Source organism: Ctenocephalides felis, unplaced genomic scaffold (genome assembly GCF_003426905.1).
Source record: "Ctenocephalides felis isolate EL2017-DRISC unplaced genomic scaffold, ASM342690v1 CF-g0.4_SCAFFOLD_01604, whole genome shotgun sequence".
In the NCBI taxonomy this organism is placed as follows: Eukaryota; Metazoa; Arthropoda; class Insecta; order Siphonaptera; family Pulicidae; genus Ctenocephalides; species Ctenocephalides felis.
Genome location: NW_020537758.1, coordinates 1,584,609 through 1,604,776, shown reverse-complemented (window position 1 = coordinate 1,604,776; position 20,168 = coordinate 1,584,609). Strand labels below are relative to the sequence as shown.

At 30.9% G+C, this 20,168-nt stretch overlaps 2 protein-coding genes across 2 annotated transcripts in view; both read left to right on the top strand.

The window, feature by feature from the left end:
• The window catches only part of LOC113372752, a 17,542-nt gene extending 1,433 nt beyond the window's left edge, over positions 1–16,109 (top strand). Inside the window, exons 2-15 of the mRNA XM_026613095.1 lie at positions 23–147; positions 1,265–1,622; positions 3,004–3,252; positions 3,317–3,355; positions 3,409–3,559; positions 4,963–5,240; positions 7,326–7,415; positions 9,097–9,135; positions 9,205–9,625; positions 9,695–9,808; positions 9,869–10,115; positions 12,883–13,033; positions 13,081–13,342; positions 16,001–16,109. Coding sequence (XP_026468880.1) covers positions 23–147; positions 1,265–1,622; positions 3,004–3,252; positions 3,317–3,355; positions 3,409–3,559; positions 4,963–5,240; positions 7,326–7,415; positions 9,097–9,135; positions 9,205–9,625; positions 9,695–9,808; positions 9,869–10,115; positions 12,883–13,033; positions 13,081–13,342; positions 16,001–16,109 — 2,633 coding nt within the window. The remainder of the gene's footprint in view (positions 1–22; positions 148–1,264; positions 1,623–3,003; positions 3,253–3,316; positions 3,356–3,408; positions 3,560–4,962; positions 5,241–7,325; positions 7,416–9,096; positions 9,136–9,204; positions 9,626–9,694; positions 9,809–9,868; positions 10,116–12,882; positions 13,034–13,080; positions 13,343–16,000) is intronic.
• Positions 16,110–19,707: 3,598 nt separating this feature from the next.
• Positions 19,708–20,168, top strand: part of LOC113372746 — an 11,740-nt gene continuing 11,279 nt past the window's right edge. The window contains exon 1 of the mRNA XM_026613091.1: positions 19,708–19,759. Within this exon, the coding sequence (XP_026468876.1) occupies positions 19,708–19,759 (52 nt within the window). The remainder of the gene's footprint in view (positions 19,760–20,168) is intronic.

Genomic DNA, 20,168 nt, shown 5'->3' with positions numbered 1-20,168 from the left:
AATGGACAAGATTTATTAACAGATCATCAACCTGATGAAACACAGTTGTCGTTTGTGTCTCAAGTTTGTGCAGCTGCTGAAAGGTTGTTCAGGAACATGGATATACCTAGTGAAAAGGCTTTGGCACATCGGATATATGATGCAGAGGTAAAAATAAAACTAGTGGTGTATGCGATCGTGCCTTAAGGCAAATTGCAAGAACTTCCCGTACCGTAATGAAATATTCGAGAAATTTTAAACGTTTTCAAATATATTATTACAAATACTATAACTTTCATTATTTTTGCTATCTTGTTATATCTGAGCAAATCAAATGTAAATCATAAATCATTTTATCTCCAGAACATTAACAATCGTCATTTCATTTCGAATTCAATTTCAAAAAAATAGTTGCCTAATAAATTTACACAAAATTGAAAAAGTGCTCCCGCGTAGTCACAGTCTAAACGCATTTGCAAATAATTCTGTGCGACATTTTCACTTATACTGTGCTTAACTTGGTGGCATTTTCACATTTTTCAATAGTTTTCACAAAATTGGAAAGTGCTCCAGTCTAAACTCACTTGGGTAAACATTTGTACCAGAGTGGCGCTTAGACTGTGCCTAGACTGGGTCATTTTTTGAATTTTCAATCCAAAATTACAAAAATATTTTATGGAAAATAAAAAAAGATGTATTAATTTTTTGAATTATCCTTTTATCTTCAGAAGCAGAAAGTTTTTTAGATCATTCAAATCGGACGCTTAGTTCACTCAAAAACTGCCATTTTTTGCACATTTAGCTCTGTATCTTCGAAATGGCGGGACCTGTCTTTGCCAAAAGCTAATCACCTCTTCTCCCAATCATTACAAATTGAATGTTTTTTAGATCATTCAAATCCGATGCTCCGTTCTCTCAAAAACTCGATTTGTATTTGCTGCACTCTTTGCTCCGTATCTCCGTAACGACCGGACCTGCCTTTGCCAAAAATTAATCAGAACATCTCCCTATTAATAGGAATTGAATGTTTTTTTTAAACCATTCAAATCGGTTGATCCGTGCGCCCGAAAACGTGAACGAAAAAATGCGGACATACAAAACACACACACTCACACACATCCATTTGGTTTCTGAGGTATGCCAGTAAAATGTTCAGAAATCTTGAAAACGTCGAGAAATGCAAAAATTTCCAGTTTCGATTATTCGGCCATTACTATAACTACCCTACGGGAAGTTAATAATACATTATCTGTGGATTAGTATTGACTTGTTTATTTTTATTTAGGTTATCGAATTAAATTCCGAAGCAAGTTTAGTCATCTTGTGTCCATCAGCCGATCAAGCTTGTTCTGCGCCTGGTCAACGCGAGTCGCCACTTCTGCGCAGATCTGATCTGGTCAGCCTGAGCGTCCAGGCTTTCGAAATGAACCACCTGAATGCCTACAGACCTGACATTGTGAGAAGATACTCTCGTCTGAGTTGTATTTTAGAATCTGACACAGTTTCCGCAAACCAGACGCACAGGGAAGCATTTTCGCAGCAGGAAGTCAAAGACGCAAGGGAACGTTTGGCGACTTTGGCAGAACTTCAAGGGAAATTGAATGAACTTTGGAGAGGCGTCAGATGGTTAATGGATGCCATAGGTAATAAAATGATAATGGTGATTTGTGGTATTCTCACACCTGAGTTTTGGGCAGACTTCTATTTATTACTAGATGACCCGACAGACGTTGTCCTGTAACCATGTCTGCAATTTTTAAATATAATATACTAATATTTACCATTTACATAAAAATAATAATTATTGTTTTTTAAATTACTCTTTACGCCAAAATGCATATACATGAGCGATTTATAATATGAGCGATATTAAATGTAGAAATGCTTTAAATAAATTGATGAGTCTCAGTTCCCACACTATATTGGAAATTTAAGTATTTTAAGCGGTATAACATAACCATACCATAACATAACACTGGTACTTCATGTTGGATTAAATTAATTTAATTTTTAATTATTTAAGATATCCAAAATTGCATCTTAAACTTCTCCTAATCGATATCGTGAGGGCCGAATTGTATGTATTCATCTTTACTTTCTCATTTGTTATTATAAAGTGAAAATTTTACGAATTTTTAAAATATTGTGGAAAGATTTGTAAAAGATGCAAAGAAATTATATATTAAAAAAAACTATTTTGAAGATTTAATATCCGAATCTTGTGTTGGCGCCCCCTAAGGCGTGCGCTCGTATTTTTCGCATGCATCGCATTAAAGGTAGGACCGGCTCTGATTAATACTTAATTTTATATTTTAAGTGAATTAATTTGTCATATCCTGTTCATATGTGTATCATTCAATCTACCATACATATACTGTATTTTATATTATTTTAATTTCTGGCACATCTCAGCTGCTTTTTGGCAATAATAATGCAAACATTTCATTTTTCTAATTCATAATCATAAATTTATCATACATATTCTAATATTGTCTAGGTTCATAAGTAAATTGAATTTTTTGGCTGATGATAGTTTTCATTTGTTTTCAATGCAAACAATGACATGTCGTTTTTTTAATTTTTTTTTCATTTATTTCTACAATGTTGCACATACATCCCAGTACTTTATAATCACATACATCCTAGAACATTTCTTTAACAAACTTCAGAAAAATTTATCAAAATCCGAATAATCGTTTAGGAGTATTATTAGTGAGCGCTTGTAATTTAATATGAACTTTATATAATAGCAATAAAGCTCAAATTGATTCTACGTTTTAGTTAGAAAGCGTTTGTATGTGAAAAAGAAAAGGGCTGTTTTTAGGGTTTTTGCGGCAATTATTCGATTTTTTCTCGCCGCAAGAACCATCCTTGGACTTCAAAAAACATTTTAAAAAAAGAATTGGCCAAATTGGTCCAGGCGTTGTTGAGTTATCAATGCGCTTACCAACACATTTTGCGATTCATTTTTTTATATAAGAAGATTATCATTATTATCTAATCGTGTTGATTTTTTAATTTCAGCTTTTGCGCGTGATAGAGGCGTCAACGGTTTAAGTCCTGGTGTGCACATTTCATCAATTTTGGATAAGAATTTATCGCAACAGCAAGTACCCAAATATAATTCAGATGATATGGCAAGCGATACAAGTTCTGCACCTACGGGTGGAAGTGGTTTGAAACGAAGTCTTTTGCAAATTCCTCCGAGGGAATCGAAGCAGGTTAAAAGCAGTCCTGGACGGGGATCGTGGCCGGGACCAACTGCAACTACTGGTAAATAGAAATATAAATCAAATCAAATCAATCAAATCAATTGGTCTTATTTTCTTTTATCCAGGTGTCCAGAACCAAGACGGTGACAACGATCCCTCAACAAGTACGAAGCAGCAGATGCTCTTACGAGGAGCAGAATTCTCTCGGAGTGAACAGCAATTGTCAAGGAACAGTTCATCACAACTGCTATTGGCACCGCCTTCAGGAGCTGCCGGATCAGCAGTCAGCAGCGCTGCCAGCTCAAGAAAAAACAGCGGAGATTCAGATCGAAGTGCCTCCAGCATTGGCGGATGTTTTATTATCCAAAGTAAGACCGAGATAAAATACTATTATTAACATCCCGAAGGAGAAGTTTATGTTTTCATCAAAAAATCCGACTCGCTAATTTTATGTTTTCTCGACGTTTCAAGGCATTCTGAATCGAATGAGACCAACATTCGGAAAAAGTGTGTGTGTGTATGTGTGTGTGTGCGTGTGAATAAATTTTTTGCCGTAAATCGACGTTTTCTCAAAAAACGGGTGGACCGATTTCAACAATTTAAAAGCCATCCGATGTATCTCGATGAGGACTAGCGTTTCTGAGTTTTGTGCGGCGATAGGCCAGGCCGTTTCTTTGTAAATCGCAGATATGTGAAAAAAATTCGTCCACGTTTTAGCCCGCAATTCTGAATCGATTTTGAAAATTCAAAAACCGTTTTATAGATATTGGTTGGAAATCGTGCTGATTAGTTTTTGGTAAAGATCGGCCGGGTCGTTCTCTTGTAATAAAGTTTAAAAAAAAATCGACGATTTTTATGATTTTTTTTTTCGATAGATACCATAGACTTGTAGATCATACTAAAATATTACGCCCCTACGACAAGTCGTTTAATTTTAAATATTGGTAAAATTTTGCAAAAGTTAGTATCGTTTTTTTGGCATTTGTCTAAATTAGACCTTCGATCGACGTTTTCTCAAAAACGGCTGGACCGATTTCAACAATTTAAAAGCCCTTTGATGTATCTCAATTAGTACTATCGTTTGTCAGTTTTGTGTGATGATCTGCCAAGCCGTTTTTTTTGTAATTTGGAAAAAGTGTTAAACTTTTCGTCCACATTTAAGCTCAAACTGCCGAATCGATTTAAGAAAATTAAAAACAGTTCGAAAGATATTAGTTGGGAATGGTGCTGATTAGTTTTAGGTGAAAATCTACCGAGCCGTTTTCTTGTAATTAACTGTTGAAAAAAAATTAAGCCGATTTTTATGGAACTTTTTTTGGCGATATATATCACGGTCTTATACAACTTATTGAAATATTACGCTCTTACGACAAGTAGTTTAATTTTAAAAATTCACCAAGTTTTGAGAAAATGTGTAGTTCTTTTGACGTTTGTTAAAATTAAAAATAGACGATTTACTTGGTATAACGATAGAGTACTTGGTCTTAATGAACATACTGAGCCATTAAAGTCCTATGGAAACTGGTTCAATTATAAAAATTATTGATTTGTGAAAATTTGCTTTTAGAAAATACTCCGAGTTAAGGTGTTCGTTTGTTTTCAATTATGTGTAATAAATCCACTCGGAATACTTTTAATGACTCATAAATTAATTTATTTTTTATTGATTAAGTCGATTATTTGCACATATCGGGAAGTTCATGTAACAAGCCTCAAAGCAAAATACCAAACCAACTAGTATGCTTTTTTGATACTAATCTATTTTTTTTAGTATGCTGACTAGTACCACATCAGCTCATCAGTACACCCAATCGCATCAGCAGTCTAAATACTTATCAGCAGCTCAAGGATCTCGTTTGCCTCCTTCGAGGAGTGAAGATGCTCTGCTGTTGCTCCATCACAAGGCGCAGCAGCAGAATCAGTTGCAAATGCAGCAGGCTGGTCAGGCTGGTGCAGGTTCTGGTAGTGAAGCAGGTAGAAGCAGACCAGGCACGTTGAGCAGTGGAGGTTCTGCGTCCAGTCCTTTGTTGCTGTTGACAGCAAGCACAGGTAAAAAGTATAGTAGAATCCGATTAGTATGACGCCGGATATATTGACAACCGCTTATTATGACGTATGGAGAAGAAACTAGGAAGTTTGGTTTCCATATAAAATTCCTTAAAAAACAGCTGTCTAGTCGGATATATTGACATAGCTTACATTGACATGTCGCTTATAATGACCCATTTTTGCAAAAAATTATGTCCAATTATAATGACCGACATGATTTTACATGATGTGGCCAAGTATACGAAAGCAATTGCTATGTCTTTTGTGCACAATAGCACTAGGGACTGTTTTTACAATAAAACTATGTAAAGAAATGAATCAAAAATTACTGATTACTTACATTAAACTAGTGGGGTGGGTGGCATCGTGCCTTAAGGCAAATTGCTGTAACTTCCCGTACCGTAACGAAATGTTCGAGGAATACTGAATGTTTTCAAATAGATTATTATAAATGTTGTAACATTGTCTAATATTTATAAGAATTATATAAACTGAATTGCAAAGTTGAAATTATTTGTTTCAACAAAAAACTAAAAAAAAAAAAAAAAAATGGAACAAAATTTTTTTTTCCAAAATCAATTATTTTGTTAAGACAAGCAGAAAGTTTTTTGAATCATTCAAATCGGACGCTTAGTTCTCTCAAAAACTGCCATTTTTTACATATTTAGCTCCGTATCTTTGAAATGGCTGGGCCTGCCTTTGCCAAAAACTAATAAACACTTTTCCCAATCATTACTAATTGAATGTTTTTTAGATCATACAAATCGAATACTCCGTTCTCTCAAAAATTCGATTTCTATTTTCCGCACTCTTTGCTCCGTATCTCCGAAACGACTGGACCTGCCTTTGCCAAAAACTAATCAGCTCTTTTCCCTATCAATAGGAATCGAATGTTTTTTGAACCATTCAAATCGGTTGATCCGTGCGCCCGAAAACGTGACTGGAAATTTGTATCCACACATACATACACACACACACACATACACACACACACACACACACACATCCATTTTTTCTGAGGTATGCCAAAACGTTCAGAAACCTTCAAAACGTCGAGAAATGTAAAAATTTTCAATTCCGATTTTTGGCCCATTACAATAACTTACCCTACGGGAAGTTAAAAATCACATTTGTATGTTTATGGGTAGGGTAGACCAATTATTAATGGTCCACCACGGATATCTCGTAAACAAATAAATTAGATTTTTTTCAACAAAAATATTTGATAGTAGAGGGCAAAAAATGTATAAATTCATAACCAGCCATCACCTTTATTCTTATGACTTTGCAATCAGAAGATAAGCAGCACATGAGTGGGATAAAAAGGACCAGCAGAACATTTACTTTGGCAAAGGTGTAAGCAATAAAATAGTAAAGTTTAAAAAAAAGCAATTTTACAAGAGATTAATTAAATAAATTGTTATTCCGGCTCGTCTGATGAATACTTCTGACCAATAGCAGATCAATGTGATATACTGTGTTATCTTTGTAACAAATGTACCCACAGAATTAATATTTTGCATTGGTTCAATAATGTAGCGTAAAATCCCTTTAAAATTTAATAGAAGAAATTGCATCTGTTCGCCCCTGGTTGTCCCACTTTACCCCACATGTGAGGTAAAATGGATCAGATACCAAATTTTAAAAAAAATAGTAAAAAATATAATATTTATATAATTAGGAATTATGTGATTTTTTTTCTGTACATAGTTCGATAGATGCTTGTTTGATGTGTGTTATGTGTTGCAAGGATGTTCATTGGGTTTAGACAGTATAATTACTGAAAGTCAAATTGGACCTTTGTGCCCCACTCTATACCCTGTCAATTTTATTTTACATTAAATTTTAATATGTGTCATTTTTATTTTTAATTAAAATGCTTGTATAGGCTTTTCTTTTAAGTTATTGAAACATGTAACATATTTACATATTAAAAAGTTTTTCTTCAGTATGTTTTGTATGACGACCGGTTAGTATGACGAGATTTCGGCGCCCCTTCGATGTCATACTAAGCGGATTCTACTGTAGATGCAATAGTAAAATTATATTAAGAACGATTTTAAGTTTGTTGTTTTTGTATTTTAGGTTCTATAAGAACAGCAGATACAAATTCGGATTCCTTACATTCCCTTTCGAGTGATTCGGAAACTTGCAGCTGTCCAGCTACGAGTAACGGTGAATATTAAATTTTTATTTAATCCAGAAACTTTGAAATAAATTTTAAACTAGTGGTGTATGGCATCGTACCTTAAGGCAAATTGATGAAACTTCCCGTATCATAGCGAAATATTCGAGGAATATTGAGTACTGCAACTTATATATGTTTATATGAAAAGTAAAGGAGCAAAACTTAATAAAGCGGAGTTAGAATAAAGGATCTTATCTCATATTTCTAAGAATCATATAAACTGATTTGCAAAGTTAAAATTATTTATTTGAAGTATATAAGTGAGCTTTAGAACATTAGTTAGAATTAAAATCCGATTTTTTTGCTATTCAAATAAAATATTTTTTGGGAGTTTAAAAAAAAATTAAAAAAAAAAACCCAAAAGTTATCATTTTGTCAACACAAGCAGAATTATTTAAATCGGATGTTGAGTTTTCTTAAAAATGCCATTTTTGCATATTTAGCTCGGTATCGCCAAACTGGCTGGATCTGCCTTTGCCAAAAACTAATCATCACTTCTCCCCCGTATAAATTGAAAAATAAAATAAATTGGATACTGTTGAACTAAAAAAAGAATATTTTTGACAATTTTTCTTCTAAACTAATACATAAAAGTACCTTTGATCGAACCAGTGCAAATATAAAAAAAATAAATTCTATATAATATATTTTATTTGGTCAGCAGTATCCAGTAAAATTGATTAACAAAAATTCCATTAATTATAAACTAATTAAAAATTATTGCCATATATAAACCAAAAGTCTGCAAAATGATATGTAAATTTGCATTTGCATTCGAAGTGATTTGTATTGTGTGAATAATACTATTAAGTGGTAAAATATTATATAATTACTAACAAAAATAATTTACATTTTAATTTGTGATTATTTTGGCACAAGAAATCTGCAGAAGAGTTCAAACAGAAAATTCATATATATTCAGTGTATATATTTATTATAAATATGTTGTAACTCTTAAACGGTTTATATAATTCGAATGAAATATTTGTCAAATTTGTACAAAATTAAATTGTTTATAAAATTGTCTAACATTATAAAGCCTTGCCGCAACTCAGTGTACTCTAAAATCGACCCTAAACATAGATATTGCAACAAAGCACATGAAAATGTATTTGCTCGTTAATGTTTGTCTTGTAACTTTTATACCGTTTGTTTGATCTTAGTGAAATATTTGGCAAATTTGTACAAAATTAAATTGTTTATAATATTGTCTGAAGTTGTAAAACCCTACAGCAACTCTGTATACTTTAAAATTGACCCTAAACATAGATATTGCAACAAACACATGAAAATGTACTTGCTTGTGTGATAACGCGTTCATGCATATATTTAATGTTTGTCTTGTAACTTTTCTATTATTTGTTTGATCTTAGTGAAATATTTGGCAAGTTTGTTCAAAATTAAACTGTTTATAATATTGTCTAACATTGTAAAGCCCTACAGCAACTCGGTATACTTTAAAATTGACCCAAAACGTAGATATTTTTTCCAATTTTTCTGAGGTTTGCCAAAATGCTGAGATACCGAAGACATGCAAAAATTTTCAGTTTTGATTTTTGGACGATCACAATAACTTACGTCATAAATTTATATCTATTTTTAAAAATACAGTTTGATACAGTGAATTTAATCATTTAATAATTGATCTCAGATTTTTCTTTATTTTAGTCAACTTGAAATCGGCAGGGCGTGGATACAGACATCATGGTAAGAAAAACTTCTTGCATGTACTAAAAACATGTAAATGTTGATATTCATATTTAATTTCATTTCCAGTTTCCACCTTAAACACAGGAGGTTCCAAAAGCCTTTGCAGCATCACGGATAGTCCTTCAGACACCAAACGCAACCCAGAAACCATTTCCAGAAGCCACTTTTCCAAAAGACAACCTGAAACTAAACGACCAGCCTTGGAGCTTCTCAAAAGTCCAGGCGATTCCAAAAATACCAAAATTTCCAACGATGATAAATCAGCAGGAGTGACTCGTAATGCTGCCAGTGCTGGTGGTAAGAAGTATTTGGACTTTGGATCGTCCAAGAGTGAATCCGGTCCTGTTTTTGAACCAGGATGTGGATCAGTGAAGAGCTATGTGAGGTCCTTGAACAGATCCTGTGAGAATTTGACTCGGGTCAACGATTTGACCACTGTTCGAGGGAATTTGGACACGGGGAGGGAATTGAGGAGAACTAATACCAAGTGAGATAGAAAATATTGATTAAATAAATTGTTTTCGACAAAAAAATTATAAGTGCTGGATTTTTTCAGGTCTGTCGATCAACAAACAGTATTACAACAAACCATACAGTATTTACGGCCAACTTTAGAAGCCGAGATGCAAACTCTTTCGTCTTCGGGGAAGGAAAATTTTAAAATTCATAGGTGAGTCGAAGAAATTTGTCTAAATATGCTGAATTCTAAATGTTTCTATTATCCCTTTAGGTCTGATAAAGTGAATCATCTATCAATAGCATCAAGTCTTCAAAATTCACCAAAAAAACAGAACTTCTTAACGGATTTCAACTCCTCGAGCACCACAAAAAGTGTATCAGAACCTTGCTCGAAAGTGAGCTCACCAGAAAGAGGAAGGAGTGCTGCTTCAGCAGACGAGGATTGTGATAGTTCGAGTGATATTGATAAGCAAATCTTATCCGGGAGCCCCGTGCACCCTCAACAAGGAATCATACAGGTAATAATATAAAAATATGATTATAAAGCAGACATTTTTGATATTGAAAGAGTTTTTGTCATTATGTGAATTTAGAGCATTTTTGTACATTTTGTTAAACGTATTAAATTTTTTGTTCTAGACACTTTAATTTATTTGCATGATTAAAAACTAGATAAAGTTTACTAGAATTTGTTATAATTTGTTGTATACACTTGGATAACAAAATTTTGAATAAGTTGTAGTTGAAATACGGACTTATATTTAGTATTCTTATAATTTGCAATACATGGATTAGGTACATTTTTTTACTTTTCTTCAAATATCTTTTAATTTTCATTCCGGACATTATAATTTGCTTACGTTACTAAAAACTAGATGAAATTTACAAACATTTAGTAAAAATTTTATGTTTTCTCGACGTTTCAAGCCATTCTGAATCTAATGAGACCAAATTTGGAAAAAGTATGTGTGTGTGTGAACAGATTTTTTGCCGTAAATCGACGTTTTCTCAAAAATGGCTGGACCGATTTCAAACATTTAAAAGCCATTCGATGTATCTCGATGAGGACTAGCGTTTATCAAATTTGCGCGACTATCAGCAAAGCCGTTTCTTTGTAAATAGCAGAAAAGTGAAAAAAATTTTGTCCACGTTTTAGCCCGCAGTTATGAATCGATCTTGAAAATACAAAAACCGTTCGAAAGATATTGATTGGGAATCGTGCTGATTAGTTGTTGGTAGAGATCGGCCGGGCCGTTTTCTTGTAATAAAGTGTTAAAAAAATTTTTGTCGACGATTTTCATTATTATTTTTTTGACGGTAGATACCATAGTCTTCTAGATCATACTAAAATATTACGGCCCTACGATAATTGGTTTAACTTTGAAAATTCGTCAAAGTTTGCAAAAATTGGTATCGTCTTTTTGGCATTTGTCAAAATTAGACCTTTCATTGACGTTTTCTCAAAAACGCCTGAACCGATTTCAGAAATTTAAAAGCCATTTGATGTATTTCGATGAGGACTATCGTTTGTCAGTTTTGTGCGACGATCTGCCAAGCCCTTTCTTTGTAATTTGAAATTAATTTATTAATTTCAATAATTAATTTGGAAAAAAGTGTTAAGCCTTTCGTCCACATTTAATGTCATCCTACCGAACCAATTTTAATAAATCAAAAACTGTTCGAAAGATATTAGTTGGGAATGACACTGATTAGTTTCAGGTGAAAATGTACCAAGCCGTTTTCTTGTAATTAACTGTTGAAAAAAAAAAGCTGATTTTTATGGATTTTTTTTAGCGATATGTATCATGGTCTTATAGAACTTACTAAAATATAAGGTTGTCAAATATCTCCCTTCCGCCTTTTTGTATTATAAACCAAGAGCAAAAAAGCGGAAGGGAGATATTTGACAACCTAATATTACGGCTTTACGACAAGTAGTTTACTTCTTAAATTTATCAAAGTTAGAGAAAATGAGTAGTTTTTTTGACGTTAGCTAAAATTAAAATTAAACGATTTACTTGGTATAACGATATAGTACTTGGTCTTAATAAACATACTAAACTATCAAAATCCTACGGAAACTGGTTCAAAATATATTAATTGTTGATTTTTGAAAAGTTGCTTTTTGAAAATACTCCGAGTTAACGGAGTAATTCTCTCGGAATACTTCTAATCACTCATAAATTAATTTGTTTATTATTCATTAGGTCGATTATTTAAACATATCGGGAAGTTCATGTAACTTGCCTCAAGGCTAAATACCAAACCAACTAGTTTCTTTTAAATTTCATCCACGTAGAAGGCCGGAATCACTGCAGTAATAAAGGAGCTTTTTTTCGCGCCGTTGGAGATCGACGATAACTTAAAAACTATTTAATTTTTTTCTTCAAAATTTTACTATGTATTCTTAAAACATTTGTAAATATATTCCTAAAATTTTGAAATGATTGATAAAGTAGTATTTTTAATATAAATTTCCAAAAATCACCTTTCTTTTAGGCGGTTACACTAGTTGTGCCCTTTAAGGGGGTATTCTACTGTAGAATTTTGAAAAAATCAAAAAAATTTTTCTTCATATTTTCAAAGTTTAGTTATTCAAAAATATGTCATTGAAAGGATTTTTCGAAATTACTACTATTTTCTGAGTAATATCCGTTTTAGTGACGTGGCTTCGGTTCGGGTCCGACCGAGTCTCAAAACTTTAAACGCGTTTTTCTCGGAACTGCTTTTTTCGAGCTGGCGGTAAGGATATCTCGAGTTCTAATGAACCGATTTACTTCAAATTTGAAGAGGATCTTCTCTATACATCGCTTTATCGCATGGACCTTTCTCAAAACTATAACTTTTCATTTAGTATTTTTAAAAAATTCGGAATTGTTAAAAAAAACATGAAAAAAATATTTTTTTTTTCAAACTGCCGCCATTCAAACAAAATTTTTTTTAACTTATCCAAGGTTCATACGATAGCGGCATCTATAATAATTAAGAATCCATCTATTTTTTATGTTTGGGATCACCAGGAGGGTTGGAATCATGCACGCCAGAACACCCTCTTTTTTTTGAGCCCCCACTTTGACTGCTCATAACTTTGTGAATTCTATTTTTTTTTCTTTAATAATTTTTTTTATGTAATAATAAAATATCAATAAACAAATGATAAAAAAATCTATAGTAAAAATATTATTTGTTTCCTTTATACAGCGCTTCAAAAACCGGGCAAAATTCATGCTTCTACAGTAGAATACCCCCTTAAACAAAAAATTCTCTATCAAATATCTCGTTCAGGTCTACGCTGCCTACGACACCGGCCTGGCAACTGGTGCTTCTCTTCGGCTCCGTGTCACTAATCGCACGAGCGCCGCAGAGGTCGTCGAGCTGGTCGTCCGCCAACTGCACGTCGCCAGCGTCCTCCGCGGCGGACGGGGCCTCCTTAACGGCAAGACCAACATCCCGAACACGTCCAGGGGACTCAGTCTGCCGGAGATAAATTTCCCGCCACGTCCAAAACTCATCAGCCACCGTCTGAACTGACGACGACCACTACTACATATCCGACGAGACCGACGTTTTTCACGAGCGAGCTGAAGACCAACAGGCCGAGTGGAAGTAAATTTGGTGCGAGTGCAGGAGATGGTAAGAATTTGAATCTGAGTGCTCTGTCGGGAGGCGTTAAGGAGAAGGCTAAGGAGTTTTGTCTGGTTGCCGTTATCGGAGCCAGGGAGAGGAGGCTGAGAGATGATTTCAGGTAATTGATAATTGTAATTGATTCTGGAATTGTTTGTATATATTGTGTAAATTGTGTGTGTGTTAGTTGAAATTTGATATTTTCTTAACGATGTTTTAAAAACGACTATACCGATTTCAAAAATTTAAAAATCATTTGATGTATCTCAATAAGGACATACTTGTTATATATATATATATATATATATATATATATATATATATGTATATATATATATATGATTTAGTAGTTAATTTTGATGTTGAAATATATGAGTGAGTTCTTGAGGGCGATACATCAAACAAAGAAAAGCCAAAGATTTATAAAATAATCTTTATTTCCAAACGTTTCGACATTCAATTTAATGTCATCATCAGTGGATATTACGTTGGTTGGTTACATATAGAGAAGTGTACACAGCACTAGAGATTGGCACTAACATTTATACAACTAACTTGTCAGCACTATGCATTTTTTTATATAATTTTTTTGCATGATGTAAACAGAAAATGATAGTTTTATTGAACAATAATGTAAGTAGAATCTACTTCCATTATTGTTCAATAAAACTATCATTTTTCTGTTTACATCATACAAAAAAAAAAAATTATATAAAAAATGCATAGTGCTGACAAGTTAGTTGTATAAATGTCAGTGCCAATCTCTAGTGCTGTGTACACTTCTCTATATGTAACCAACCAACGTAATATCCACTGATGATGACATTAATTGAATGTCGAAACGTTTGGAAATAAAGATTATTTTATAAATCTTTGGCTTTTCTTTGTTTGATGTATCGCCCTCAAGAACTCACTCATATATATATATATATATATATATACACACCTAAGTCTGTTTTTACACGGTAGATTGGTTCCAGAAGAAGCCGTGTAAAAAAAACCGTGTAAAAAGGACATTGATCTTATACAAAAATGGGTGATTTGTTCCTAATCTCTAAAACCTATTAAAATTAGTGAAAAACAAGAATTTTTAAGAACAAGAATTCATGTTTTTTTATTAAATCAAATATATAATGCTATTTTCACAAGCATAGCAATTAATGATAAAAAAGATATGCACTCTAATCTTAAAAGTAATATAAATTAAATGTATGGCAAGTTCAGGAACTAAAAAACTGTGTAGTGAACGAAAAGAATAGGTTATTCAATTTTTAAGGTAATTGATTGATTTCAGACTTTTTTCTTTCATAAATACTTTTTTGTGATATGAACATACTTCGCAAAAATTAAATTTGACAAAAAAAATGAAGTACATAAAATTTCAAATCGTGCTAAATGGAATAAAATCGTGTAAAAAAATTAAAATATTCAATTTTCAAAAACCGTGTTATATCAAAACCGTGTACAAAAAGACCGTGTAAAAACAGACTTAGGTATATATATATATATATATATATATATATATATATATATATATATATATTAACAAAGTCTAATAATCGGGCATAACATCAATAAAAAATATTGTTTTTTATTGATGTTATGCCCGATTATTAGACTTTGTTAATACATATGTCAACATCAAATTCAGAATCATACAATATATATTATATATATATATATATATATATTATATATTTAATTTGAGTTTAATATTCGGGCGTAACATCAATAAAAATAGTATGAGAGTTTTTTTTTAAAGTTTATTTATTTAAAATCCATACGTTTCGGCTAGCATCTTAGCCATCATTCAGTGGTAATCAAATTAACTGTAAAAATTAAAACTAAATAAATTATATGCAAGAAAATTTCATGGAAAAACAATAATAATAATAAAACACTTACAATTTGTATCCTAATGTAGCATATGAAACCATTATTAATCCATGGATGAGTATGTGCATCTTATCAATGTGCACATACTCATACCATGGATTTAATTAATAAGTTAATTTGATTACCACTGAATGATGGCTAAGATGCTAGTCGAAACGTATGGATTTTAAATAAATAAACTTTCTAAAAAAACTCTCATACTATTTTTATTGATGTTACGCCCGAATATTAAACTCATATTAAACATATATATCAACATCAAATTCAAGAATATATATATAGATGTGTGATTGTATAGATGTTGTATAAGGATGTGTGTTGTTTAAATGCTATATACAATGAGGTATTATAAACTCCCATTAGTTGGTATATATTTTTGTCAATACAATCAAACTAGAAGTTTTATACACTTTCCATCCAATCCAAGTCTCTTTTGGTCTTTCGACTTATTGATTACGTTTCAAGTTTTTCAGATTCTTTTTGGATTCTGGATTTTGTGTATAATTGTAAATATACTACTGAGCTTATAGAAAATATCAAATTTCTGCGAGGAGAGATAGAAAAAGAATTAAGTGTTCCTTCTTTGACTTGCTTTTTGAAAAGTTTCAAGTAACATTCGATAAATTAAAGTAAATTTAATAAAAAGTATATATGTAGAGCAGCAGAGCAAGGCACAAGAATTATTATTTCTCTTTTTCTGATGCCATTGTATACTGACTTCATGATTATGTCTTTTTCAAATGTTTATTTATTTTATAGTCACAATTTTAAACGTAGCTAAATTTAAATTCTTAGGGATTTATTTGTGTTTTAAGGCAAAACACCACTTGTACTTATTTTATGTATATATTAATAAATAATAATGAATATTATTATTTTTCAGGCCGTTGCAGTTGCAAGATCCTTGGATGAAGGGACGTCTGTACGTCCGACACAGAAAAGACACATTGGCTGCCATTGAACACTCCACTAGACATAAAGATGTTGTTTAATTTAATTTAGATAAATATATATATATAAGAATGATATACATACACATATATCATTTACCAAATTGTATATTTTCTAGTTATCAAGTTGAAAAAATTTCTCTGCGATGGTAAAAGCAGCTTTATATTTATATAAATATTTGTACATATATATAAATGTCTTTGTAATGATATTTTATTATCATGGCACCATATGAGTGTGTACTTTAGAATCGAGCACAGTGTTTTTGAATCGTTTACTTTAATGAAATGTTTGTCCCTGAAAGTAAACCGACATATCTCTGTAGCTCTAAATATCAAAATATATATAAATATAAATAGTGAACACAAAACTCCAATGTATGTGCATTTATTGTGTAGATGATAAAAATAATATATTGAGAAAATATATATATATATATATATATATATATATATATAGATAAATAGTTGTAAGAGAGATTTAAGAGTTTGTGTTAGTAATATATATATATATATATATATATATATATATATATATATCAATTACCAATTTTATATATAAGAAATTGTATATCACCAATAGGGAACACACAGGAATTTGTCTTAAGTCTGTTTTTATTCTTTCGAACTAATTTAAAACTTTTTAATATTCAATGATATTAAAATAAATTATATATTATCAATACTTATGAGTCAAGACCATGACAAAACATATGATACGATATGATCTCCTTATCTTATCGATTTAGATTTAGTAAGAAACAGGTATTATATTATAGACATATATATATATATATATATATATATAATATATATATATATATAAATAAATATATATATATATATATATATATATATATATATCTGACAGACAAGAATTTGAACCAAATTATTGTTAGTCTCAAAAAATGAAATTTGTGAATATGAATTTAGAGTTAGAGTTAATTAAATAATTGTTTATATATATATATATATATATATATATAATATATATAAACATTATTTATCTATTGATTCCTTTACCCAAGTCTATTATTTTTTTAAAAAAGTATTAGTCAATAAATTAAAGAAAATGTTTATATACATATATAAACCAATAGGAGATGAAATTATTAATTGTTAACTCAAATAAAAAAACTATATCGCAATTGAATGTACCAACACCAGAATTTAGATATTAAATGTATACTGTATTAAATATTAAGAAAAAAACTAATATATTTATATATATATAACAATGCTGGATAGTGATCATTATATATACATATATATATATATATATTATATATATATATATATATATATATATGTAATGATTTCACTATCAAGTATAACTTTCTGAATTGTTAAAAGAGAGTTTTCGATATTATATAAAAAATTGTAATCCCTTTAAATGATAATTAGATGAAAATCCGCCCACTTTATAAATAAATGTAAAGCCTAATTCAACACACCACCAATTATTTAAACAAAAATGTTATAATTCAATGTATATGTATAAATAAATAATTATATATCACTTTATATAATGTATAAAGTCAAATTCGTGGACTGCTATCCATGGATTTTTCTAAACACGTGTTGTACTCGATTTGAAAATGATGTCCTTTTTTGCCAAATTTATAAAGCGATGTATAATTGTTTATGAAAATTGAATAGTTATTAAATGTATATTGAAAATGGCCCACTATATATATAGATATTATAAAGATGATGAAAAGATATGTATATTTTGAAAATAGAATATAAGTGAACGTCTAAAATTACTGATTTGTTTTATTATCTATTAATTATTAATTTATATATATATATATATATATATATATATATATTATATATGTTTATTTTCAGTGAGCAGTATTTTTAAATTAAATGATTTAAAATATAAAATTGAAAGGTATGTTTTGATTAATAATTAATTATGATTATTAATTATATATATAAAATTATTAATATAATCAATTATATATATATATATATATATATATATATATAATAATTATAACAAATTCCTATAAGACTTCCATGGCACACCTCTAATTATAAGAAATTTGTTTTCAAACCCCTAACAGTATATGCAACCTGTTATACGTCATATATACACAATATATATACATATATATATATATATATATGTATGAATGCATTGAATATGTATGTAGTGGTGAAATCATGAATACGTGTGTAGTTTAGGGAGTCCATCGCCAGTTATATATCGGTATATTGAGAGATAATTGCGAGCACGGACGACTCCTTGTCAATTTTGAGGTGACTGTACCAATTTTATTAGGGAGTCCATGCATGGCCTAATAAATATATGGGTGTATAAAGTAGTTAGTAGGATTTTATTGTTGACAAATAATGATTAATTTGACCATTTTAATTGATTAATTATTAAATTTGGAACAGATATGGCAAAAGCGTTAGAATATCTAATAAAACATTGAAAACAAATCCATGGATAGATATCTACGAATTTTTATATACACTTCTCATATACATATACACCTCTATAATTTGAATTATATGTGCGATATATAAATTCCTATAAGATTCTTATAGCGCGCGAGTTCGTCGTTTATAAACGTCTGGCTGTATATGCAACCCTATACACTCCATATATACACGATATATAATTATATGGAACGTCGACATGTATATATATAATCTATTATAAATTTGTATAGACGATATATAAATGTGGACCAGGTTGGGAACGAGATATACGCGTTGTGCATGTGTGGGTGCATCGAATACATATGTAGTGGTGATTTCAAGAATGCATGTGTAGTTTAGGGAGTCCATCGCCAGTTATATATCAGTATATTGAGAAATAATTGCGAGCGCGGACAACTCCTTAACAATTTTGTGGTGACTGTATCAATTTTATTAGGGAGTTCATACACTGCTTAATAAATACATTGAAAAATAGACAATACCGAAAAAAATAAATATACATAGACTGTTTTTAAGTCTTTATAAAATACAAATTAAACCATATAGCAAATTTTATTAAATATACAAATATATATAAAAGAAATTTATGCATTTTAATTTATATTTTATTTAAATCAACATAACATAGTTTACACAATATTAAGCAAATATTATTCAATACATATTACAACAATAATAATAATTTTAGGTCCAGTTTTTAAAGTTTAAACATACTCAGTTCAATTATATATTGCATGAAAATCAATTTTGACAATTTAATTATTATATTCATAAACTATTTGTTCAATAATTGCTAATTGTATATGTAATTTTATTTCTAATTATTATAAAAGAAACATTAGAGTTTGAACAACCCCAAATACACGTGAAATTTTTAAATCATCATTTTGGGTGTTTTCTGAGCAAAAAACGGACAAAATTCTCCCCCTGAAACCCCCCGCTTGAAATCCGTACAACCCTAAAGAATTGTATGCCATCATTCTGCAACCCCTCCGCAACTTTTTCAATTTCCAGTATTTTTTCACCCCACATTTGCCAGAAATCCATTCTCAGTGTCCTCTCATATAGTCGACGGCCATTTTGCATCTCGGTAGCCGAAACGGCTAAAGGACTTCACTTATTTCACCAGTTCAGAAGTCCAGGGTCAACCAGTTCGAATCCCAATCCTGATGATGTGATCTCAATGCAGTTGTCCAGAGCAGATCGTGCGTCCTTCAGTGTACTTGAATGCAGCTGTAAGAAAATAAACGATGAGTTGTGGTTGGATGGATAATTAATAAGATATTAAAGACAAAATAGAAGTCGTTATGAGAACTCAAACGCATGTTTTGTGTAACGACTGCATGGACAAGGCCGTTTAGTAGCATTTGTTAGATGATGCACTCTGCAGTTCGAATCTTCTGATGAGAATTGAAGAGAAATAATAATTATTTTTCATAAAGTTCAGTACCTCAAACTAGACAAAAGACTTTCTCATTAAATTTTTTTCGCTTAAGAAATGAATAGCCAAGGTCGTTAAGTAGCAACAGCGGTTAATCCAGCCCAACGGTGCTGTAGTTCGAATCTTCAAATAACAGATAAATCTAGTTGCATTAGAATGTATAGAACAGTGCAAGTTCGAGACGTAATAACGATATTCAATTT